The sequence below is a fragment of the Carcharodon carcharias genome, chromosome 11, assembly GCF_017639515.1.
Source record: "Carcharodon carcharias isolate sCarCar2 chromosome 11, sCarCar2.pri, whole genome shotgun sequence".
Taxonomy (NCBI): Eukaryota; Metazoa; Chordata; class Chondrichthyes; order Lamniformes; family Lamnidae; genus Carcharodon; species Carcharodon carcharias.
Genome location: NC_054477.1, coordinates 33,224,813 through 33,250,521, shown reverse-complemented (window position 1 = coordinate 33,250,521; position 25,709 = coordinate 33,224,813). Strand labels below are relative to the sequence as shown.

Genomic DNA, 25,709 nt, shown 5'->3' with positions numbered 1-25,709 from the left:
CAAGAATTCTTATTGAATAATGCAAAACATGAAGTTTCGAACTTATATTTCCCATAGAGACCTCAAGGATAACATTGACTCCCATAAAAGATTTAATAGAAATTCATCTTGAAGGAGAATAATAGATCTGTTTACAATTATTGTCAATGTTCCCATATTCAAAAATGATTAAGAATATTTGGCTTCATCTTTCTTCAGACCAAATATTTCATTGAAATTTTCTGTCATATCTGATTAACATATGGCTGGCAACAGCTTCTAATTTGCTTGTGAATTCAGTTAAGAGCACCTGCTGGATGATAACATGCAAGTTGCATTGTTCCTAGATCCAGGTGACATTGCGGAGCGATACCTTGTCCAGTGGATGCCGGAGTCCTGCACACACAATGAGACCAAGATTTCTAGAAAAGCCATCTCCCATGTAAGTTCAGCTTTCTTCCTTTTGTTAATTGATCTTCTGTGGCATTAACTTCAATCGCAAAAGTTGGACTTTTTTTATTTGTCCTCCCCTCAATTTTCCCTCTTTCACTCCTAAAAGCATTGACTCTTGCTGTTGTATGGCTTAACAGGCACCTAGAGTCCTCAGGAAAGCTATTCCATGAGGTCATTTGTTATATGTGAAGTTAGATAGAAAACATCAAATTTGAATTTGGAAGGCACCACAGCTGAGCCCAATTCTGTTGTCATCCAACACTAACACAAATGCATTCCAGCAGGAATCATTGGACAGTAATCAGGAATCAGAGTTGTAGTGGATTTTCTTACCCAGCCCAGCCTGAGGCACAGATTGATTGCGTTGCCTGTACTGGCACTTCAGCTGAAATCTGTGCTTGGTATGTATTGTTGAGCACCCCCCATCAGGTCATCACTAAGCGACCAAGGGATCCTGAGACTGCTGTGTTTGCTGAATATATCCTGTTGCCTTTAGAGCATTTATTATTTTGACATTTTAATTATACTGCAGCAGCCCAGCGGTGCTGCTTTCCCATTCAAGTTGCTATAGGTCCCAGTCTGCCTGGCACTGATTGGCTTCAATTGTGATGTTTTGTTGGCCATTCATGGTGTAAAGGTGAAGGGGCGGTGGAGGAAGGGTGCCTAACTTTGTTATTCTGAATCATTTTAAGCTTGGTAATAGAGCACAACAGCAGAAGCATGACAGTTCCTTAGAAGTGGACTTCTTTTTCCTCAACTCTCATTGTACAGGTGCATAAGTGATGTGCAAACAAAAAATAGGGAACATTTGAGTCAAAGAATTCCTGATGAAAAAATGGAACATATTAAACGGGTCACCTAATATTTGTTTGCAGTTATAAACATAAAAGAATAAAACCAGATTTCTTTTTCTTTACTGATGTATCTAATCATTTGAAAAAGTCATTAAAATATTCATATGCTTCATGATTTAATTACCATCCATCCCAGAACAGTAACTCCAAGAGCAACCCAGTAAGTAGAATATTATTTTATCTTCTGCACAGGAAAATTACATAATTCTCCCAGGACTATTATTCTCTTGCAAATATAAAGTTACAGTCCAAGCAATAATGGCCAAGGGTCATGGAAAAGCAGAGGCTGTGATCTTCACAACTCCATCATGCTCGTCTCCTCGAGGCAAAGGTCACAAGCACAACAGCTGTCCTGGCGAGGGGAGTAAGTATAGCTACAAGACTGAATGATATGCTTCCACTGAACTTTTTGATTTATTTGTGTTTGTGTTTGAAAAACAAAGAAGTATGACAAGTAAATATAGGCCAGCTCAACAGTTGATGCAGTGTGAAACTTGACTGTCCATCAAAATGTTTTGGATTCGAGTTCCTGAGCTCCTTGTCACTCCTTCTCAGTATTTCTCAACTGGGGCAAGTGAATGTGGATTAGATTGATTAGATTCTCAGATAATGGGGCCATTCCTAGTTAGAGTAAGTGAATCCCAGATTGCTGAACTAGAGTCTCCCGTCATTCTAGGTTTCGTGAGAAGTTTGATCCATTCTTGAAATTTATATCCAGTGGTTTAATGAGGTGCATTGGGGGTGAAATACAGCTGGAACATAGCAAATTGGAAATGCTGTTTCTCAAACCAAGCAAAATCTAGTTGGTGTATGCAATAGTGTCAAAATGGTTAAAATTATATGAGAGATCCAACTTAAGGAAAAATGACACATGTCATAAATGCCATTACATTTAGCAAGATTGGCGGGGGAGGCGGGTGGCATAAATGATATTGTCACTGGACTTGTACTCCAGAGCCCCGGGGTAATGCGCTGGGGACCTGGGTTCAAATCCCACCTTAGCAGATTGTGGAATTTAAATTCAATTAATAAATCTGCAATTAAAAGTCTAATGATGACCAAGAAATGATTGTCGTAAAACCCATCTGGTTCATTAATGCCCTTTAGGGAAGGAAATCTGTCATCCTTACCTGGTCTGGCCTACATGTGACTCCAGACCCACAGCAAATGCCCTTTGGAGAGGTCTAGCAAGCCAGTCAGCTGTATCAAATCACTACAAAATCTATTAGGAATGAAACCTGGCTGGGCTACCTGGCATTGATGGAGGCACCAGAAACGGCAAACCCAGCCCTGTCGACCCTGCAAAGTCCTCCTTACTAACATCTGGGGGCTAATGCCAAAATTGGGAGAGCTGTCTCATAGACTAGTCAAGCAACAGCTTGACATAGTCTTCCTCACAGAATTATGCCTTACAGATAATGTCCCAGACTCCACTATCATTTACAATCACGAGGGAGTTACCTGGGAGTCTTCAGCATCAACACTAGACCCCATGAAGTCTCATGGCATCAGGTCATGGGCAAGGAAACCTTCTGCTGATTACTACCTACCACCCTCCCTCAGCTGATTAATCAGTGCCCCTCCATGTTGAACAGCACTTGGAGGAAACACTGAAGGTGGCAAGGGTGCAGAATGTACTCTGGGTGGGGGACTTCAATGTCCATCACCAAGAGTGGCTTGGTAACACCATTACAGACCGAGCTGGCCTAGTCCTAAAGGACATAGCAGCTGGACTTGGTCTGCAGCAGGTGGTGAGGGAACCAGCAAGAGAGAAAAACATGCTTGACCCCATCTTGAGCAACCTGCCTGCACTAGATGCATTTGTCCGTGACAGTATCGGTAGAGGTGACCACCTACACAGCCCTTGTGGAGACAAAGCCCCGTCTTCACATTGAGGATACCCTCCATCGTGTTGTGTGGCACTACCACCATGCTAAGTGGGATATACTTCGAACAGATCTAGCAACTCAAGACTGGGCATCCATGAGGCGCTGTGGACCATCAGCAGCAGCAGAATTGGACTCAACCACAATTTGTAATCTCATGGCCTGGCATATCCCCCACTCTACCACTACCATCAAGCCAATCAGTTGGTTCAATGAAGAGTCCAGGAGGGCATGCCAGGAGCAGCACCAGGCATACCTAAAAATGAGTTGTCAACCTGGTGAAGCTACAACACAGGACTACTTGCATGCAAAAGAGTATAAGCAGCAAGCGATTGACAGTGCTAAGTGATTCCACAACCAATGGATCAGATCTAAGCTCTGCAATCCTGCCAGATCCAGTCGTGAATGTCAGTGGGCAACTAAACCCATTGGAGGAGGAGGGTCCACAAATATCCCCATCCTCAACAATGGAGGAGCCCAGCACAGCAGTGCAAAAGATAAGGCTAAAGTAGTCACAGCAATCTTCAGCCAGAAGGGCTGAATGGATGATCCATCTCAGCCTCCTCTGGAGGTCCCCAGCATCACCGATGCCAGCCTTAAGCCAATTTGATTCACTCCACATGACATCAAGAAATAGCTGAAGGCACTGTATATTGCAAAGGCTACGGGCCCTGACAATATTTCGGCAATAGTACTGAAGACTTGTGCTCCAGAACTTGCTGCGCCCCGAGCCAAGCTGTTCCAGGACAGCTACAACACTGGCATCTTCCCAGCTATGTGGAAAATTGCCCAGGTATGTCCAGTATGCAGAAAGCAGGACAAATCTAAACCAGCCAATTAGTACCCCATCAGTTTACTATAAGACCATAACATGTAGGAGCAGAAGTAGACCACTTGGCACATCGAGTCTGCTTCTGCATTCAGTGAGATCATTGCAGATCTGATAATCCTCAACTCTACCTTCCTACCTTTTCCCCATAATCCTTGATTCCCTTACTGATTGAAAATCTGTCTATCTCAGCCTTGCATATACTTCATGACTCAGCCTCTACAGCCCTCTGCATTAAAGAATTCCACAGATTCACTGCAGACTCAGAGAAGGAATTCCTCCTCATCTCTGTTTTAAATGGGCAACCCCTTACTCTGAGATTATGCCCTCTGGTCCTAGGCTCTCCCACAAGGGGAAACAACCTCTCAGCATCTACCCTGTCAAGCCCCCTAAGAATCTTATATGTTTCAATAAGGTCACCTCTCATTCTTCTAAACTCCAATGTGTACAGGCCCAACCTACTCAACTTCTCCTTATGAGAAAATCCCTCCATCGCTGGGATCAACCTAGTGAACCTTCTCTGGGATGCCTCCAATGCCAGTATATCTTTCCTTAGATAAGGGGACCAAAACTGTTTACAGTATTCTAGGTGTGATTTAACAAGTGCCTTGTATAGTTTTAGCAAGACTTTCCTATTTTTATACTCCATTCTCTTTGAAATAAAGGCCAACATTCCATTTGCTTTACCTATTACTTGCTGAACTTGTATGCTAGCTTTTTGGGATTTATGCACGAAGACCCCAAATCTCTGTGCTGCTGCTTTCTGCAGTCTTTCTCCATTTAAATAATATACAGCTCCTCTATTCTTCCTGCCAAAATGCATAACCTCACATTTTCCCACATTATATTCCATCTGCCACGTTTTTGCCCACTCACTTAACCTGTCTATAACCCTTTGTAGACTCTTTGTCTCATTCTCACCACTTGCCTTCCCACCTATTTTTGTGTCATTCACAACTTGTTGATAGTACATTCATTTCCCTTAACCAAGTCATTAATATATATTGTAAATAATTGTGGCCCCAGCACTGATCCCTTTGGCACTCTACTAGTTACAGGTTGCCATTCTGAAAATGCCCCACCCCCCCCCTGTATCCCAACTCTCTGTCTTCTATTAGTTAGCCAGCCCTCTATCCATGCTAATATACTAACCCCAACCACATGGGCTTTTATCTTATTAAGTAACCTTATGTGTGGTACCTTATTGAACACCTTTTGGAATTCCAAATATATTACATCTACTGGTTCCCCTTTATGTATCTTGCTTGTTAGCTTCTCAAAGAATTCTAATAAATTTGTCAGAAGTGATTTCCCCTTCATGAAGCCCTGCTGACTCTGCTTGATTAGATTACGTATTTCTAAATGCTCTGCTATTACATTCTTTATAATAGACTCCAACATTTTCCCAATGACAGATGTTAAGCTAACTGGCCTATAGTTACCTGTTTTTTGTCTCCCTCCCTTTTTGAATAAGAGTGTTACATTGTCAGTTTTCCAATCCTCTGGGACTTCTCCAGAACCTAAGGATTATTAGAAGATTACTACCAGTGCATCCACTATCTCTGCAGCTATTTCCTTTAATACCCTAAGATGCAACCCATCAGGTCCAGGGGACTTATCGGCCTTTAGCCCCATTAGTTTCCCTAGTACTTTTTCTCTAGTGATAGTTATTGTATTTATTTCCTCCCCCACTTTTGCCCCATGATTACTTAGTATTTTTGGTATGCTGTTAGTATCTTCTACCATGAGGACTGATACAAAATATTTATTCAACTCCTCTGCCTTTTCCTGGTTCCCCATTATTATTTCCCCAGCTTCATTCTCTAAGAGGCCTATATTGACTTTGGCCTCTCTCTTCCTTTTTATATATTTAAAGAAGTTCTTACTGTTCGTTTTTATATTACTTGCTAGTTTACCCTCAAAGTTTATTTTCTCCCTCTTTTTTTTTGGTCATCTTCTGTTGGTTTTTAAAATTTTCCCAATCCTCAGACTTAACACAAATTTTTACCACATTATATGTTTTTTCTTGCACTTTGATACTGTCCTTAACTTCCTTGGTTAACCATGGTTGGTTTATCCCCTTCCTACAATCCTTCAACTCACCGGGACATATCTTTATTGTGAGTCATGAACTATTTTCTTAAACATCTACCATTGTTCATCAACTGTCTTTTCTGCTCAACCCCTTTCGCAGTCCACTCCAGCCAACTCTGCCCTCATTCCTTTGTAATTACCCTTATTTAAGTTTGGCACAGTTGTTTCCAAACTACGCTTCTCACTCTCAAACTGAATGCTAAATTCTACCATGTTATGGTCACTGTTTCCTAGGAGATCTTTTACTCTGAGGCAGTTTATTAAACCTGCCTCATTACATTACCAGATCCAAAATAGCCTGATCCCTGATTGGATCCACAACATCTTGTTCTAGGAAACTATCTTGAATACACTCTATGGCCAGGATTTCCGACGTCACCTCGCCTCATTCCAATTTTCAGGTGGGCGGGGGCACAATAGAATCAGCTGTGCACCCGCCGACCTGTCAGCGGCCAATTGGGGCCATTGACAAAGTAATTAAAATACTTAATGGACCTTAAGGTTGGCGGGCAGGCCAGGAGCCCTGGCAGGCATTGGAAAAAGCATGAAACCTCATCCACGGGCGGGATGAGGTTTCATGTATGTTTTTAACTTTTTAATAAAAGTGTTAATGAAAGTGATGGACATGTTCCAACTCATGTGGCAGTGTCACATGAGGGGACATGTCAGGGGAGTCTTCTTCTTCTATTGTTAACATTTTTAAATTTGACACTGATCTCCCTGAGGCAGCACTTAGCCTCAGGGACATGAGTGAGCTCCCTACTCAAAGAGAACTAACTACATTTAATTCTTTCTTGCCATGGATAAATAGGTGGAACAGGCAGTTTTTTGAGGATTTCTGCTTTGCACAGTGCCATTGACTGCAGGCACACCACTTTGCAGGTGCCACATGCCAACTGTAGCATGTATCACATAAGAACTCATGTGCATCCTCGCCCTCAGGCAAACTGGTACCTGCTCTATTCTTTTCCCCACCCCAGCTACAGTGCCCAGTGTCTCATCAGGTGAAGCTCCACCTCTAATCTATTCTCGAAGTTATGGCAAGAATTTTCCTGTTGGCGAACGGGGGCGGGGCCTGCTCGCCGACATGTTGCTTGCCCACGTTGGGTGGAACTCCCGATGTCAATTGCATTTTCAGGTCGGTGCGGGCACAGCCGAGTCAGCTGTGCGTCCGCTAACCTGTCAGCAGCTTATTGAGGCCATTGAGAAAGTAATTAACATCATTAATGGACCTGAGAGGTTGGGGTGACAGATAAGTGGGATATGAGAAAAAGGATCAGGTATGAAAATACTGTCATCTTCAATGGTTTTAGTCCCACTGCTGGCCTCGGCCTCAGCAATGGGCATCCCAAAAATAGCCAATACCATCTCCTTCGGGTTTAGGATGTGCAGCCATATCTGTCCCAACTTTTTGGCTCCTGCTTTCCCCAGTTAACCATTACTGCAAGAGAGAGGGGAAATGTATTGGTGAGGGTTGCACAATCTGCTTGGCTGAAGTGACAATTGAGGTTGTTAAGAGCTGACTGAGTACAAGCTGAAATGTGGGAATGAGGCTTGCAGTAATGCTATGCATGTGAAAGTGAGTTGAAGCATTGAGTGTCAGGTATGAGTCCCGAATAATAGAAATTATTGGTAGGTGAGTGACAGGGGTATGGTGATTTGAGCAGTGGCTGAGGTTAGTGGTACAGTTGGTGGATATGGCATTTGAAGATACATTCACTGACCTTGAGCACTCATGTGAGTCATTGAACTTCTTCTGACGTTGCATTCAGGTCCTCAGGGTTTGACTCCTGGCCTTGACCCCCACCTCTAACTGCTCCAACAACCGTTTGACTATATGTCTGGAATGGCCTCCTTCCACCCCCACCCCCCACCACCCACTCCATCCCTTCTCTTTTCCACCTCCTCCACCAAGACCTCCAGTCTGAAAAGCTTTTGAAGCCCGCGCTTTCCCCTGTTGTGCCATCCTCATTCTTTCCCAGATCAGATTCCCTTCAACTGTGACTCACAGCATTTGCTTCAGCCACAGTGCACCTCTCCTCTAAGAGATGCAGGGTAGCTTTCAGCAGTGCACACTAACCTTAAGTGGTGTCCACTCATGATGTTGGCAACCTGCTGATGCAGCCAGGCAAGGTTAGCACCAGCTGGATACAGAGTTCAAATGAGCAGACAATACGAAGTTAGCATTTTGCCAGCATTGCAATCAACAGGAGGGGCACTAAGATACCTTCCTTGTCCAATTTAGCCTCCTAAGTGTTGTGGCTCCACAGGAAGCCATAGCTCATTTTAGTTGGCTGCTGTTCGTTAAAATGCAGCAAGTTAAGATTTTGAGTTTGAACTTTAACAAGACTGCTGGGATCATGGAGCGCAGTTCTGCCATCTTAGACATGTCATCAGAGGGATGCCAAGACTGGGTAATAACTCAGAGCAGCAAGTATAAACAATAGACAGACAGTCGTTCCAGGACACTCGTAAGAATGTAGGAACATAAGAAACAGGGAAAGGCGAGATCAAATGGCCCTTTGAGCCTGCTCCACCATTCAGTGGGATTATGGTTGTTCTCCTACCTCAACTTCTAATAGCAGAGGTAGTACAGTGGTAATGTTACTAGACTAATACTTCAGAGGCCCAGGCTTAAATCATGGCAGCTGGTGGAATTTAAGTCCAATTAAAATAAAATCTGGAATTTAATGCTAATCTCAGTAATAGTAACCCCAAAATGATCATTGGTTGTCATAAAAAAGCCCATCAGCTTCAAAGTTGTCCTTTAGGGAAGGAAATCTGCTGTCTTTACCTGACCTCAGTAACAGATGTCCCAAAAATGATTTAACACCATTATCTTAGCTACCTATGACTCCAGAAGCACAACAATGTGGTTTAGTCTCAACTGCTCTGAGGGCGGAGGTGGGCAACAAATGCCAGTTGTGCCCACATCCCCATGAATGTACAAGAAAAAGAGAAGGCCCTGAGATTTAATAGATTTAAAATCATTAAGAATTTAGATAAAGCAAATAAAGAGAAACTGTTTCTAATGGCTAAAGAGTTGATAAAGAGATTTAAGATGATTGGCAAAAGATTCAGAGACAACATAAGGAAAATCCTAAACAAAAATAAAAATAAAAATACCTGGAAAAACTCAGCAGGTCTGGCAGCATCTGCGGAGAGGAGCACAGTTAACGTTTCGAGTCCGTATGACTCTTCAACAGAACTAAGTAAAAATAGAAGAGAGGTGTTATATAAGCTGGTTTAAGGGGGGGTGGGGGGGGGGGGGGGGGGGGGGGGGGGGTGGGGGGTGGTGGGGTGGGTCAGGTGGAGCTGGATAGAGGGCCAGAGATAGGTGGAGATAGCCAAAAGATGTCATTGACAAAAGGACAAAGAGATGTTGAAGGTGGTGATATTATCTAAGGAATGTGCTAATTAAGGATAGAAAGCAGGACAAGCAAGGTACAGATAGCCCTAGTAGGGGTGGGGTGGGGTGAAGGAATCGAAATAGGCTAAAAGGTAGAGATAAAACAATGGATGGAAATACATTTAAGGAAAATGCTTTTTACTCAACAAGTGGAAGCAGTTGGAATGCAGATCCTGATAGGGTGGTAGATAATTCAGTAATACCCTTCGAAAGGGAATAAGATAAATATTTGAAGGAGAAAAAATTGTATATGGGGAAAGAGCAAATTATTACAGAAAATTAGGGCTCATGGATTTGGGGGTTATATTAGGCATGGATTGAGCTAACAGAGAGAAAACAGAATAGTAATAAATGGATCACATTCTAGTGGTGTACCACAAAGATCTGTGCTTGGGCCTCAGCTATTTACAGTCTGTATCATTCACCATTGCCAACCCGACAGTCTTATAAATCAGCAGACAAATTCTCAAGACATTTGGTACAAGAATCATGGGCAGAATTTTGCCGTTGGCGAGCAGGATGTGGGGCCCACTCGCCGACGCGTAAAATGATGCGGGATGACGCCCCCGCCCCATTTAAATTTTCAGGAAGGCGGGGGCGCAGCAAAATCAGCTGTGGGCCCGCTGACCTGTCAATGGCCACTTGAGGCCATTGACAGCATCCATTAAGCAATTGAAGGACCTGCTCGTCCAACCTTAACGTTGGCGGGCAGGCCAGAAGCCCCAGCAGCAACTAGAAAAAACATGAAACCTCATCCAGTGGCGGGATGAGGTTTCATGTAGGGTTTTAAACATTTTAATAAAGTTTTAATGTAAATTATGAACAAGTGCCAACTCATGTGAAATTGTCCTTCAGATTCCGGGCCTAGTCTGCTAATTGGCAACTTGGGGCAGGATTTTCCGCTTGGCGTGTGGGTGAGTGCCTGACACGCCCAAGTGTGAAATAGCGTGCGTTGATGTCAGGCGAGTGTCCCGATGTCATTGTGCACTCACACGACATTTCGGTCGGCGAGCACGCACAAGAATCGGCAGCACGCTGGCCGATAATTAAGAGGCCTGTTCCAAGGCCATTCAAGTATTAACTAGCAGCGATTTTTTGCTGCCTGTCCAACCTTACGGTTGGCAGGTGGGCAAATCGGCCGGGCAGTCTTTGCATTTTGGAGGAAACCTCACCCACAGGCGGGATGAGGTTTCCAGCATTAATTTAAAAAATGATTTGACATCATTTTTATGATGTTTCTGTTCATGTGAGTGAGTCCTATGTGGGGACATTTTTTTCAGATTTTCAAAACCTTTATTTTTGATCTTAAAATTCTTCAGCTCTGTGCCTTCAGGGAGCTTTCAGTGCAGCGCTCCCCCACGCATACGCAGACTTTTGCACTCGCCCTCCTCCTGCCCCCACATCAGCAGCGCTGAGCTTCTCAGCGCGTCTTTGACGCTGGCTGGCTGCCAATTGGCCAGTCGGCATGAAATGTGGTCGGAGGCTGATCGCAGGCCCAGCCTGCCGTGCCCACTCAACGACCCGAAAATCCTGCCCTTGGTTACAGAGAGTCAGCAACCTGGTCCTGACCCTGCTCCCTGACCAGCAGCGGAACAATAAATGCTGGGAAATGCTTTTCAATTTAAAGTGCTGCCTCCAGAAGTTAAATAAATATCCTCTATGAAGTCTCTTACCTGCAAGCAATTCTTCAAATTTGTGCAGTTAGAAAACATGTTCCCCAAGGATGTAGCAGCCTGTGAAAAATCGTAGAACCCTCTCAGAGGGGATGTTTAATTTTAATAAGAAACGCGCCTCTCATAACTTCACTGTGAGAGTTGGCATGTCTGAGGCAGGTTAAGTGAGCAGACAAGAACATGACAGATGGGATATAATGGGGGAAATGTGAAGTTATCCAATTTTAAAGGAAATATATAAAAAGGCAGAATTTTTTTTTAAATGGCGAGAGACTGGGAAATGTTGGTATTCACAGGAAACTGGGTGTCCTTATACACAAATCACAGAAAGCTGACAAGTAAGTACAGCAAGCAATTAGGAAAGTAAATAAAAGGGATTGAAGCATCAGTATGAAGAAGTCTCACTACAATAGGTGTGAGACCACAGCTGGCAGATTGTGTACAGTTTTGGTCAGCTTACCTAAAGAAGGATATACTTTGTTTAGAGGGAAGTGTCACTGGACTAACTCTTGGGATGAAGGGATTGTCCTATGGAGAGAGATTGTGTAGACTAAGCCTATGGACAGAAATTTTTGCTCAGTGGGCGGGTGCCCAACCCACCCAAGCAAGAAACAATGCTTGTTGACATTGACTGAGCGTGCCAGCGTCACAGCGCAGTCGCGTGATAGTTCGGTCGGCAGGCACACGCTGGAGTTGGCAGCACGCCCGCCGACAATTAAAAGGCCTGTTAAGGCCATTAAATAATCAATGAACCTAAAAATTTTTGTGGCCTATCCAACCTAACGGTTGGCGGGCAGGCAGAAAGGCCAAGCGGCCTGCATCTTTTTTGGAAACCTCACCCACGGGTGGGATGAGGTTTCCAAAAGCAAATAAAAATAAACTAAAAGTTTTACAATCGAATTAATAACATGTTCCTGCTCATGTCACATGAGGGGACATGTTTCATTACATTTTCATTTTCTTTATTTTCTTTTTTGAACAATGCTTCATCTCCCTGGGGCAGCTCTGTGCCTCAGGGAGATGATGAAGCGCTCGCCCGCGCACATGGGTGAAGGTCGTGCTCGGCCCACTCGCATTGCCTCCCCTCCACCGCCCACACAAGCAATGCTGAGCACTGCCGCTCGTGTTTCACGCTGGGCGGGCCTTCATTGGCCCACCAGCATGAAGTCACGGTCCGGTGCCGATCGCGGGCGGTGGTCAGCTTCCCAACCACCCCTGCCCACCCCAGCCGAGCCCACCCACCAAGGGCAAAGTTCTCCCCTATGTTGCCGAGAATTTAAAGGAATGAGAACTGATCTGATTGAAACGTATAAAATTCTTAAGGGGCTTGACAGAGTGGATGCTGCAAGGATGCTCCCCTGGCTGGGAAGTCTAGAGCAAGCAGGTCACTGTCTCAGAATAAGGGCTCGACCATTTGTGACTGAGAGGAGGAGAAATTTCTTTATCAAGAAGATTGTGAATCTTTAGAATTCTCTACCTTAGAGAACTGTGAGTGTTTTAGTTGTTAAGCATATTCAAGACAGAGATCAATAGATTTTAGGATACAAAGCCATTAAGGGGTATGGGGATAATGTGGGAAGCTGGAGTTGAGGCAGAAGGTCAGTCATGATCTTAGTGAATGTTGGAGCAGGCTCGAAGAACCAAATGGCCATGTCCTGCTCCTATTTCTTATGTTCCCGCTCTATCCCCACATCCCTTAAATCATTTAGCATCCAAAAATCCATTGACCTCGGTTTTGAACATACGAACATACAAATTAGGAACAGGAGTAGGCCACTTGGCCCATTCGAGCCTGCTCTGCCATTTAATAAGATCTGGTTGTAACCTCAACTCCACATTCCGCCTACCCCCGATAACCCATATTAGTCAAGAATTTATCTACCTCTGCCTTAAAAATATTCAATGACCCCGCCTCAACTGCTCTCTGGAGAAGAAAGTTCCAAAATTCCTGACCCTCTGGGAGAAATGAGTTCTCCTCATGTCCATCTTAAATTGGCAACCCCTTTTTTAAAATTGTGTCCTCTAGTTCTCGTCTCTCCCACAAGGAGCAACATCCTTTCAGCATCCACCCTGTCAAGTCCCCTCAGGATCTTATATGTTTCAGTAAGATCGCTTCTCAATCTTCTAAACCCTAAACACCAATGCCCTACACAGTTGTAGCAAAGCATCCCCACTTTTATATTCCATTCCCCTTGCAATAAATGACAGCATTCCATTTGCTTTCCTAACCACTTGCTGTACCTGCACACCAATCTTTGTGTTTCATGTACCAGGACACCCAAATCCCTCTGTACCTCTGTAATCTCTCTCCATTTAAATAATGGGCCATAACTTCTGAGCTACCCAATGTCGGATGGGGGTGGGGGGGTACCCTATAGATGTGCTGGGGGATCCCCTTTGGAAGTTCCCAGGTAAGGGGTTGATGGCAATTGCCCAGAAGTGCAAACATCCCCTGAGCAACTGCCCTACACAGGGAACCATTCGAAAATGCGATTTAAATCACAAGCTTAGGACGGTTCAGACCGGGTTACACCAATAGTTACCCAGTAAAAGTTAGAAGGATTAAAATCACTTCTAATTTCTAGGTAACTATTTTACACACCCAGACTGACCCCCCCCCCCGCCACCTCCCCCCCCACGGGACTGCCCCCGACACCCCCCAATCCCTCCCATGACTACCCCCCATCATGGGACCCACCCACCCCAACCCCCCAGGAGTCTCCCCCCACCACCTGACTACACTCCCCATGGTACTCTTGAACCCCCTGACCCTCAGGCACTCCCTGGCTATCCTCCACTCCATGGGACTAACCCACCCCCAGGGGTCTCCCGCCATCCCCTGAATACCCCCTCATGGGATTCCCCGCACCCACATGGGACTCCTGCCCCCGCCCGCCAGCTCCCCCCCTCTCCCCACCCCCCAAACCAATGCCCACCCTGGGCAGGACCAGCTCTCACCTGCACCCTCTGCCTTCGAGGCCCGACACCTGAGAGGCTGGGAAATAAACCAGGTAAGAAACTGGGCATGGAGTGGCAATGCAACACTGACTGCCACTCCGAGGATGTTCAGGCCCAATATGCTGCTTTTCTATTGTCCCTGCCCAAGTGGATAAGTTCACATTTTCCCACATTGCACTCCATTTGCCAAATTTCTGCCCACTGACCTAACCTGTCTATATCGCTTTGCAGACTCCTTATGTCCTCTTCACAACTTACTTTCCTACCCATCTTTGTGTCATCGGCAAATTTAGCAACCGTACAACTGAGCGGCCATAACTCTCTGGGGTCGAAGCACTTGCAGACCCAAAGCAATGTGGTTGACTCTTAAATGCCCTCTGAACAATGGCAATTAGAAATGGGCAATAAATAAATAAATGCTGGCCTAGCCAGCGACACCCACATCCCATGAACGAATTTTTAAAAAAACGTCTTGGAGAACAGTTCAAAATTTACATGGGCAGCCAACTGGGAACTGGTCACCTGCTTACATTTCAGCCAAGGGAATTGCACATGACATGACGTGGTCATGAGAGTGGGAGAACAATTTTTAACATTGCTTAAAATGGAAAAAACAAATAAAAACTACAAAGTAAGTTTGATCTTCACTAATGAAGCTTTCTTACGAAAAGAGTAAGATTGATGATTAGCATTTCTTCCCAACGTTTATAATTTTTCCTGTTGGGAGAATTGTCCTACACCATTTTTCAGATATTATATTGGATACGATGACAAGTTTACCTGGGATATGGTGATGGCGCATTTATAACATAAAGTCTAATTAAGGCCCAGTAACACAATGACGCATGTCTGAGGGTGTCATCCGGAATCTGCTCTTTCAGGAGCAATTTTCAAGCAAAATATAAACAGGAATTTGAAATGTCAAAAACTTTGTTTAAAAATCTGCCAGTGGACACAGTATGAATACAGAAAATTCTCCACGCGGACCTGATTACCCAGGACCTCCTTGTGACTCATTTATGGCAGATTATGCACTTGGTTCATTGGACCTTTCTCTATGGCCAGAGTTTTACATCCCGCTGGCAGGCGGGCGGGTGGGCACACGCCCGACCCGAGTGGATGTGAAGTAGTCCGACATGATGTTGGGCAAGTGTCCTGACATCATCGTGCAGTTGGAAGTATGCCCACCGACAAGCGGGCAATTAAGCCCATTAACGATGCAATTAACAGCGATGTGACGTGACCCGTCCACATTTCCGGCTGGCGTACTGGCCGTTTCCCCCAGGCGGCATTCCCATTTTTGCTCAAACCTCGATCCAGAGTGGGGTGAAATCTCCGTGGGAAAGTAAAATAAAAAGAGATATCTGGGGACCATTATTTACGAGGTATGCTTTCGGGTGCTTGATTGTGCTGGACGGACATGTTTTGCAGCATTTTTGCCGTTTCCTTTATTCTGTGGAGGCCTGCAGCTTCCTGTGGCCGCTGTTCACCTTCGGGGAGCTCACTAGAAGCGCTCACCTGCACCCTCAGTTAGATCGGCGCCCGCACTCTTCCCGCCCTCCCACCCCGGCAGCGCTGAGCATTTCTCAGCTCGCCTTTCACGCTGCCGGGCCATTAATTGGTCAGCCAGCGTGAAATCGTGGTCGGTGGCCGATTGTTGCCCATTTCCTGTCTGTTTCTGGGCCCACCAAACATGTGCGCCTGATGAACGAAAAATTCAGGCCTGTGTATTTCTGATTCCTGCAACAACATCTCGATATACTTTGCCAATAATTTGAAAGAGTATCTTAGTCGTCACAATGGAAGTAACTGAATAACAGACCTGTCAATAATGTTGTGACAGTTTGCTCTATTAAATCTCCCTTAACCTTCACTGTCCCAAGCAGAACAATCCCACCTTCTGTACTCTCTCCGTATAACTGAAGTCACTCATCTCGGTAACATTCTGTTAAATCTGCTCTGCACATTCTCAGAGACCTTGAGAAGATGTTGTCCCAGAATTGGACGCAACGCCCAGCTGAGTAATGACTGCGAAACCTACCGCTGCCTACAATCGGGCCCTGACCGCGGTTTCATGCTGAGAGCCAATTAAGGCCCACCCAGCGTGAACTTCGACCCCACACTGATCGGGAAGGGCCGAGCGGGGGTGGGGGCCCGTCGGCCGCTGGGTCGAATGGCGACCTGTTTAAAAACGGCCCAGGCAGCCCCAGAAAGGCTGCCAGAGAAGAACGTCTATCTGCCATTGTAACGATGGAGTCAAGTGCAGCTGCAAATGCCAGGCGGGAGTGTAGGTTGGGTGGGCACTCAGCCCCATGGTGCGTGCCTCGCTGTCCTCCTGGAGGAGGTGGCTGCCAGGAGGGACACCCTTGTCCCCAGAAATGGGAGGAGGAGGCCACCGCGACTCACCAAGAGGGCATGAGAGGAGGTGGCAGCCCTGATGAGCATCCATGAAGCGGTGTGGCGCACATGGGTTCAGTGCTGGAAACGCTTCAATGACCTGCTGTGCTCAGGAAGGGTGAGTACTGTGTTGGCATGGGTCAGTGTGCAGAATTGTTAAGGTGTGGCCATCCCTTCGTGCCTCAGGGGTGTTAGAGTCTGAGTGCCAGTTGTCAGTGATGCCAGAGCTGGCCAAGGGGGTGAGCCCAGGCTGCTTGGACTGAGTGCCTTGCAGCCCGAGGGCCATGACTTGGATGTGCCCTGCGAGGTTTTCCTCAGCTGGGGTTGGCCAGGCTGCAATGGCGCTGCAGATAGAGAGTGGACTAATCAATGCTCCTCTGTCCTTTCAGGAGAAGATGAGCGATAGCCAAACCGAGAGGTCGTGGACGGGCAGAGGCCAACCCAACCTGCTGCTGCTCTCCTGGTTCAAGCAGGACATGCTGGAGTGGGAGAGCCAGCATGGTCCCAATGCAACCGGGGATAGAGAGGTGGGTGTGCCAGACAGAAGTATGAGTGCAGTGCACAAAGGTGAGACTTTCAGATCATGCAACCATTCTAGTGTAGTCTCTTAATTGATGGGAACCTCGAACGTAGAGTCCCCATTGATCATTGAAAGACGATGGCACCGTGATTGTCTCACCAGGGTGCCTGGCATGCGCGGTGACAGTGTGATGAGTTTAACTAATGACGTGCTTCTTCTCCCTTTTAGGTTCGCCAGCAGGCGTCCAATTTGCAGACCCTGAGGGGCCACCCCTGACACTGGAGGACCACCGGGTGTCATTTTCACCTGTGTCACACCCACTTTCTGAAGCAGGCACCAGCGCAGATACCAGCACCCTGGTGGGCATTAGAATGGTGGCTAGTATCTAGATGCACATTGGTGAGGGCACTTCTTGAGGAGCAGGTAGAGGCGGAGAGTGCCCAGGGCGCTGGCAAACAGAGGGCTGCTGGAGACTAGGATGATGCTCAGTCGAAGGCAGATGATGAGCCTCTGGAGTTGTCCATTAGGTGGCAAATGCTGGATGTCCAGCAGTATGTGCGGAAGAACTTTGCGGAGATCCATGAGGGTGTGCGTGCCATGGTCCCGTGATGGAGGAGTCCATGCAGAGCACTGCGTTGACTGCCATGAGTGAGCACACTGCCTCCTCCATTGAGAAAATGGTGACTCTCATGGAGAGGCAGCTCCAGGAACACAATCAAGGGTCCCTAGGGTTGCACCCGGACCTGCAAACTCTCACACAGGCACTAACCTCAGATAGTCAGTGTCAGTGTGGGAGATCGGTGAGGCACCCAGTATCCCAGCTGGGTACCCGTCCATCAGTGGCGAGCAGGGAGGTCCGGAGCAACCTCATGTTGGCGCACGAGCTGCCTTTCATCTCTGTGGGCTCCTCTCAGGGCGCTCTGGATGACGGCAGCAGCTCCTCTGCCCCTCTGCCAGTGACTGTGGCATCTGATGAGGCTGCGGCGACAGGGGAGATGCCACTGACCGCTCCCTCCCAGGCGGGGTCAGCACAGGCTCCACTGGCCAGAGGACGACCGCCAAAGTCATCAAGGCCAACAAGACAGCAGGGTCAGCAGGCTGTCTCCAATGCCGGTGCCAGCGAGGGGGGAGCACCTAAACGTAGCACTTGCAAGCATAAATTAAAGGCTCCACGGGCACAAGAGGAACAGGTCATGAATGAATTTATATTCATATATGTTTACTTTATCTATACTGGTCTGGAAATGAAGACCAGAGAAGTTTATGTAAATAGTTTGGAGTTGTCAAAATGAGATAAATTTTGTTTTTGTCGTCATGGCCTGAGTATGATTCACCTTTTTATTGGTGCAGGGTACACCAGTATGTAATGCTGGCTGTAGATGGCTCTGAACTTTATTGCACAGGCACTGAGTGTTCTTTGTGTTCAAATGAAAGGGTTCTTTCAGACATCCAGGATGGAGGCTGTAACCCTGACATGCATTTGAAGCTGATCTTTGGTAACTTAGCTGAAGGATCGTTGCTTCACTGCGTTCCTGGTGCCCCTGCTTCCCTGGAGGTTACTGAGGTCTAGCTCCATGCCCACAGCGTTCTCCTCACTGTGCTCCTCTTTGGGCTCACTACTGGACTCATCATCTGTGGTCTGTGCAGCTGCCTCAAGATCCTCCTCCTCCAGTGGGTCCCCCCTTTCCAGCGCCTGATTGTGAAGAGTGCAGCATGGAACCACGATTAGTGATAACCGCTCTGAGGGGTATTGTAGTGCTCCCCCTGAACGGTCCACACATTTTGAGAAGACCTATGGTCCTCTCTACCACCACACTTGTGGAGGCATGACTCATATTGTAATGCTTCTCTGCCTCTGTTCGTGGGTGGCGGAGAGGTGTCATGAACCACCTCTTCAATGGTTAGCCCTTGTCACCCAGCAGCTATCCATCTAGTCAGCTGTGGCACTGAAGAGCCTCGGCATCTGGGAGTGTCTGAGGATGTAGGCATCATGGGAGCTGCCAGGGTACCTTGCACGGACTTATAGAATCAGCATCCTGTGATCACACACTATCTGCACGTTCACGGAGTGGAATCCCTTCCTGTTGACGAAGGCATGCAGCTGACCCGCTGGCGCCTTGATGGCCACAAGTGCAGTTGATTGCACCCTGGACGCGGACAAAACCTCTGGCTCACCCAACCTGGCTGGACTCGTCTGTACGGTAAAGAATGAAGGTCAGTGCCCACCTGAACAGAGCTTCTGTCACCAGTTTGAAGCAACTGTGGACAGCTGATTGGGAGACTCCACACAGATCCCCCACTGACCCCTGGAAAGAGCCAGAGGCATAGAAGTTGAGGACCACTGTGACCTTCAGAGTCACTGACGTGGGGTGTCCACCCACACAGTTGGAGCTGATCTCAGGCCCAATCAGCTGACAAATAGAGGTCACGCTCTCCCTTGAGAGGCGGAGCCTCCTATGGCATTGCACCTCAGACATATTGAGGTAGCTGCATCGCTGCCTGTAAACCCTGGCAGCAGGATAGTGGCATCTTCTGCGGCCCCTTCTGCCTTGGACAACCTGCTGGCTCTGCGCCCCTTGTGCCTGGGCCTCTCCTCCCACAGGTCCCTCCCCTGGAAGCTTTATTGGGATACCTGGCCTCCTCTCCCTTTTGCTCCTCTCTTCAAGAGGAGTTGCCTCCAGTAGAGACCACAATTCCCATTACCAGGATAAAAGAAGGCAGTCTGATACCTGGAAGGGCTCACATGGCCTGAATCCTCCAGGGGCCTGGGAGACAGCAATGAGTCCTGAAATGCTAAGAATGAAGCCTTGAACAGAGATGAAGCTGCCAACTACCAATAAGCAACCAGCTGCAAACTATCTCCAAAGCTGCGCATTACTCACACTGGCAATACTGATGATCATTTTAATCCTGCCCTTGGATCAGGTTTGTGAAAATATTGGCTGGCTCCTGCCCGTTTTGCCTGTGCGATGAGCATGGGCAAGATAAAAGGCCTTAAAGTGGCCGCTTAACTAACGGCGGATGCCACTCTGGCACCCGCACGTGCCTGCTGAGTGAAATATCGTGTGAGTGCGTGATGACATTGGGACGCTCACCTGACGCTATTTTACTCCCATTCAGGTCGGGATGTGCCCGCCCACGGGACAAAAAATTCTGCTCCGTAAGTACTGAGCTTTTATACTCTTTGGTTGGAACTTAATGCCCTGCCCTTTGGTAAGCTTTGTAGCGGTGGGTATTTCATCAGGCAGGAGTGTGGAAGGTGGGGACCCCACCGACTTCCCACCACCACCACCCCAAATAAGTCCCCCCCGTCACCCATTGAGGCTCTTATGTGGGCAATTAATGTACGACAAGCAAATCTGCTCTCCTGGGGAGTGCTCCCTCGTTCAACGGTTCTCAGCGCCTGATCGAGGGATCCGGCATTGGGAAGAGGGCCCTGCTGAAAGCCATCTCCTGACCTTGCTGCCGACCCCCCCCCCCCCCTCCCCACCCCCCACCCAAACCTTCCCTGCAAACCCCATCCTGGCATCACTCACCTGTGCTCTGGGATCCAGCAATGACACTGAGCCTCAGGTGGTTCTCATGGCGGCAGCAGTCACTGCCTCCCCTCTGCGCTGCCATTGATTAGAGAGGCTGGGTTCTGATTGGCTGGCAGCCCTTGGCGAACAGCCCCTGATTCCATGGAAGGCCCCTTGCTGTCCCGTTAAGTGCCTGAATGGAGCTTAATACGGCAATTCAGCATGCCTTCCCTAAAAGAAGCAACACGGGGCTCTGGCCAGCTCTCCAGCCAGCAGGCAAGACCCCCATTACCGACATTAACTATTGCTCTGTACCTCTATTTATAAAGCCAAGAATACCATATTTTTTAATAACATGAGGGTAAATTCATTATAATACAGCCTCTCTCATTGTTGTAAGGATTTCTTGGCTGCTGCTTGTGGCCATTTACATAATTAGATTTTACAATTTTAGCAACAAACTATTAGCTTGTGGAACTGGCTGCTCCCCTGACCTTATTGATGACACAAAGCTTAATTTTGAAGCCCTGGTCAATCTTGTGGCCACAGAAACAGTTTAAATTGGTCCAATTTTCATATTTTTTCAGACAAAAATGATCCAGGGAAAACATACAATAACAACTGGAAAACCTGTTCCAAAAATTGGACCATGTAGTCAAGCATGGATAGCTGCCAACCTTACTTGTGGATAAGATTAAATAGCAGACAGCACACACAAAATGGGTTCTGTTTGCTATACGTTTGATGCCTCTTGCTTTTCAGAAGTAAATTCTGCTGAACCATAAAGTTTATATAAGCCAGACTGTTTGTTTAGGCATCTGCATTCCTATTTTGTATTATGTCCCGGATTTGATAATGAGAAACCTATTTGAGCACAAAATATTCTCCTTCTGAAAAATGTAAGACTATGGGCTGGATCTTCTGCTCCTCCGCCGGTGGGTTCAAAATCAAGGAGGGGCTTGTAAAGTCCAGTGGGTTGTTTGCCCACCTTCTGCCTGGTGATCCTGACCTGCCTGAAACTTTACGGGGGAGGTGTCCGGCAGCCTGCCTGCCCTTGGGCCTAATGAGGCCCTAAGGGGGCCAATTGATGGCCACTTAAGGACCTCATCCTGCCGCTGCTGATGTTTTGCCTGCGGTGGGTCAAGGCCGAAGCTATGCAGGAAGCCCCACAGCTTTAGCTGCGCAGGTTGCTGTTGGTGGGGCTCTTCCTTGGGGGAGAGTTGAGATTGCTGCAGACCAGCAGTCGGGGTCATGAGGGTGCTCCTTCATTATCCCCTCCCCCATCAACTCCCCAACTTTTTAGCAGGTTGGCGGAGTGGGGTGGCAGCGCAGGGTTCAGGCACCCCATAACATTCAGCCTTATGTGTTTCCTTCAGGTTAAAGACAGATACTAGTATTGTCTGCTCCATTTCTGTGCCTTGGTAGTAATAGAGTAAGTTCAATTAGGATTTAACAGAGCTTGCATTAAATTGCTAACCATCAGATATTTTATTGCTGGCGTTCTAGGCATCATTAAAGCCTTAAGTACGAAAAGTCAACAATTGTGTGGCCCTTGTTCCTCTTTTACAGTGACAACCATCCCTAAAGTGCTGGTCAAACCCGAGAATTTGTCAGCATCGTTCATAATTCACGCAGGAAACATTACGGGACACTTCCACTGGAGAGTATTTAAAACACAGCTTCATCAGCCAATAACAGGATTCCAGGTTACATGGGCAGAGGTGACCACGGAGAGCCGACAAAACAGCTTACCGAACAGCATTATATCCCAGTCGCAAATATTGCCACCAGTAAGCCAATTACTATTGTTTGATTGTAGTCACTCAAATAAATTTTTGATACTTTTTCCCTTTTGAATTTCCCTGATTCCTGCACCTTACCTGGCCAGAGCATCAGGAAGCCACCTGCTACCAGCTTCTGCATGATCAAAGTTTGTGCAGAATGGGCCTTTTGTCATATCACATGGGCACCTTGACTGGAAACTGGACACACTCATGGCAGTGAGCTTTTGGGTTGAACTTGTGAGCCTGTGGTATGGAAGTGTAGTGCTCGAAGAGTAGTAATATCAATGAGGATTTTCCCAACTGACTTTGCCATTTCTTCTTGCAAAATAATAAGGATCACGTGGAAATAAATGTGATGTGAAAGCCCCAGCCCTAACATAAAATGGATGTTTCTATCTGTACCTTTGTAATTTAGCACTGTAAAAATCCACAATAAAGTGGTGACTCGAAAAACAAATGCCACTATGTAAATACACCGCCACGAGTGATTTACAGTAAATATCGGCGTAGCCACTGAACTGTTCCATTTTAATATATTTAGGTGCTTTATTTTAAAATATATGAAATTGTACTGACCTTTGAGGTTACTTTCTTGATTCTCCTGTCGAGCTCCATTAATGATGCCACTTAGTACATCTGGTCCTGGTGTCCTAGTGGCCTCAATTAAGTTATTTTTTGTTAATCCACAATAGGGAATTCTGTATTGATCTGACTTGTTTCATATAGCCAAGTAGATTCTACATTTAGAACAAGAGTACGATAAACATTAAAATACTGAAATATTGTGTTTTTCTTCTTCAGGACCACCACTCGCTCATTGTGTCCAATCTGAGGCCATCAACATGTTACAGGTTGGAGGTACAACTGCTGACTACAGCTGGAGAGGGACCAGCAACTGTCAAAACATTCCAGACACCTAGCTTATCCTCATCCCTCTTATACAGTAAGTGGCTGTGCCTGCACCATCCTAACTGTGGTAGAGAATCATATGCCATAGATTTTAATCTTGTCAATACTTGGAATGCAGGAGAAAATGATTAAAGTTGATGAAATTGTCAGAATTTATCTTAATAATAGTAACATTTATTAGTAAATTGTTTAGCACTCATAGTCCCCTGGCAACTCTGTTTCTCCAGTCTTTACCTGTTGATCTCATTGCTTGTCACTGGTAAAGTGATGTGACTTTAGTATTATGTCTGTATGGTGTTTATGCATGACTGACTCTTATCTGTTTTACTTTAGACCCCAAGCTGAAACATCATCAGCAGCAAAAACCAGTATCAGTCAAACACTGAAACAATTATAATTACGTTACAAAAGACGATTAAGGATTGTTGATGTGACAAGAATAAAAAAAGACTCATCTCTCCTTCTCAATAGAAAAGAAGGCAGAAGAATGTTTCCCTCCAGCACCCCTTTTAAAATTAGATGATCAAACCAGTGCCATAAAAATTGTATTCTCTTCAATGTTACCATCACTGTATTGTATCTTCAAAGGGTGGTTTTGAAATTGTGCTATTTATTAACCTGTTTTGTTGAATGTGCTGATCCTGATATATGCAACATTTACATATTTCCTGTGGATACCTGTGATTGACAGACAGCTAGGAAAATGTGACTAGAATCTGAATATTTTAACTGGGAATGAGAATTATGTCAGTTAATTAATCTAATGCATGTAATAAAGTTATTAAATTATAAATGTAAATGAATCTTATCAGATGTTGGCAAAATATGGTTGCATGGTAGACCTGTCAGTGTTCCATATAGGCATGAATCCTATGTCTATCTTACCTCTGCTGAATATATTAACATGATACAGTTTACAGAATAATTAACAAAGTCTATATGTACAAATTATTTACTTTTTAATATTGGAATGATAATGTAGTGTGGAAATACCTGTACTGTTTTGTCTATTACTGAACTGGTTGTAGAAATCATGTTCCTCATTGCATTCATTTTTAGATCAATATTTATTATTGTATAACACCATTTTTGGTCCATTTAGTGTACCTCTGTCGTCTTTGAGATAATGAACCTCCTGTAAAGACATTTTGTAAAAATGGAATTGTAAATAGAGTTTGTTGTAAGTTACATTACCCCAATATTTACATGTTAGACTTTGTACATATTGTCGAAGTATTAAAGAACTCCCCTAAACATGTACATGGACAAATGTCTGTGAGTGGAACTCTGTAGTTTTTTAAATCAGATTAATTCAGATACATTCTGTTCCTGGAGTACTGTGTATATTGATGTTTTATAGATATGTATTGAGTTTGTTGACAAGATTACTGTGCCTATGAGTGAGAAGGATGGATCAGGATTTTGGCTATGGCTCCACAGGAAGTGTTATGGTTTTCTTTTCTTCGACATAAACGTACCAATCACACACAAGGATTGTGGGTTCTCTATTTGAAGGTAAGTACGCAGAAACTGATGGGCAGAATTTTATGTTCTGCGGGCGGGCGTGCATCCAACCCGATTGGATGTAAAATCACACGAGATGGCTTCGGGCAAGCGTCCTGACATCATTGCGCACTCGCGTTATTTCGCTCGGCGGACACACGAAAGTCAGAAGCGCGCCCATTGAGAATGAGGCAGGCAATTAAGGCCATTAACCGTGCAATTATCTGCGATTTTTCGTGGCCCATCCAACCTTACGGTCGGTGGATGGGTGGATTGACCAGGCGGCCTTTACATTTTTCATTGAACCTCATCCAAGGGCGGGGATGAAATCTCCACGATGAAATAAATAAGAATAAATATCTGGGGACAGCATTTTTATGAGGTATGCTTTTAGGTGCTTGATTGTGATGCGTGGACATTTTTTTTTTGCAACCTTTGACCTCGGGCATGCGCGAGCAGCGGGCCCAGTAGCGGCTAGGAAACGGACCTCCAACCACGATTGGCCCCTGACCGCGACTTCACAGCAGACAGCCAGCATTAGAAACGTGCTGAAAAGCTCAGCGCTGCTGGGGTGGGGGGGCGGGGAGAGGGTGGGCAATGACATCACCGTGGGCACGGGTGAACGATGTGAGAGGGCTCCCTGAAGGCAGACAGCTGCCTCAGGGAGCTGCAGACCTGAAAATGCTGAAATAAAGGTTTAAAAAGCTGCAAAAAAAAAAATGCCCATGCGTCACAATCGAGCACCTGAAAGCATACCTCATAAAAAAAAATGCTGTCTCCAGGTATTTTATTTTATTTCATCGTGGAGATTTCATCCCCACCCTTGGATGAGGTTCAATGAAAAATGTAAAGGCCGCCTGGTCGATTCACCCGTCTGCCAACCATAAGGTTGGACAGGCCACGAAAAATTGGAGACAATTGCGCCGTTAATGGGCTTAATTGC

General features: G+C 46.0%; 1 protein-coding gene across 1 annotated transcript in view; it reads left to right on the top strand.

Annotated features, from left to right (window-relative positions):
* LOC121284482 (anosmin-1) overlaps positions 1-24,523 on the top strand; it is a 187,154-nt gene extending 162,631 nt beyond the window's left edge. The window contains exons 10-14 of the mRNA XM_041200001.1: positions 327-421; positions 1,479-1,650; positions 22,140-22,360; positions 23,156-23,297; positions 23,597-24,523. Coding sequence (XP_041055935.1) covers positions 327-421; positions 1,479-1,650; positions 22,140-22,360; positions 23,156-23,297; positions 23,597-23,649 — 683 coding nt within the window. The 3' untranslated portion in view covers positions 23,650-24,523. The remainder of the gene's footprint in view (positions 1-326; positions 422-1,478; positions 1,651-22,139; positions 22,361-23,155; positions 23,298-23,596) is intronic.
* The last annotated feature ends 1,186 nt before the right edge of the window (positions 24,524-25,709 follow it).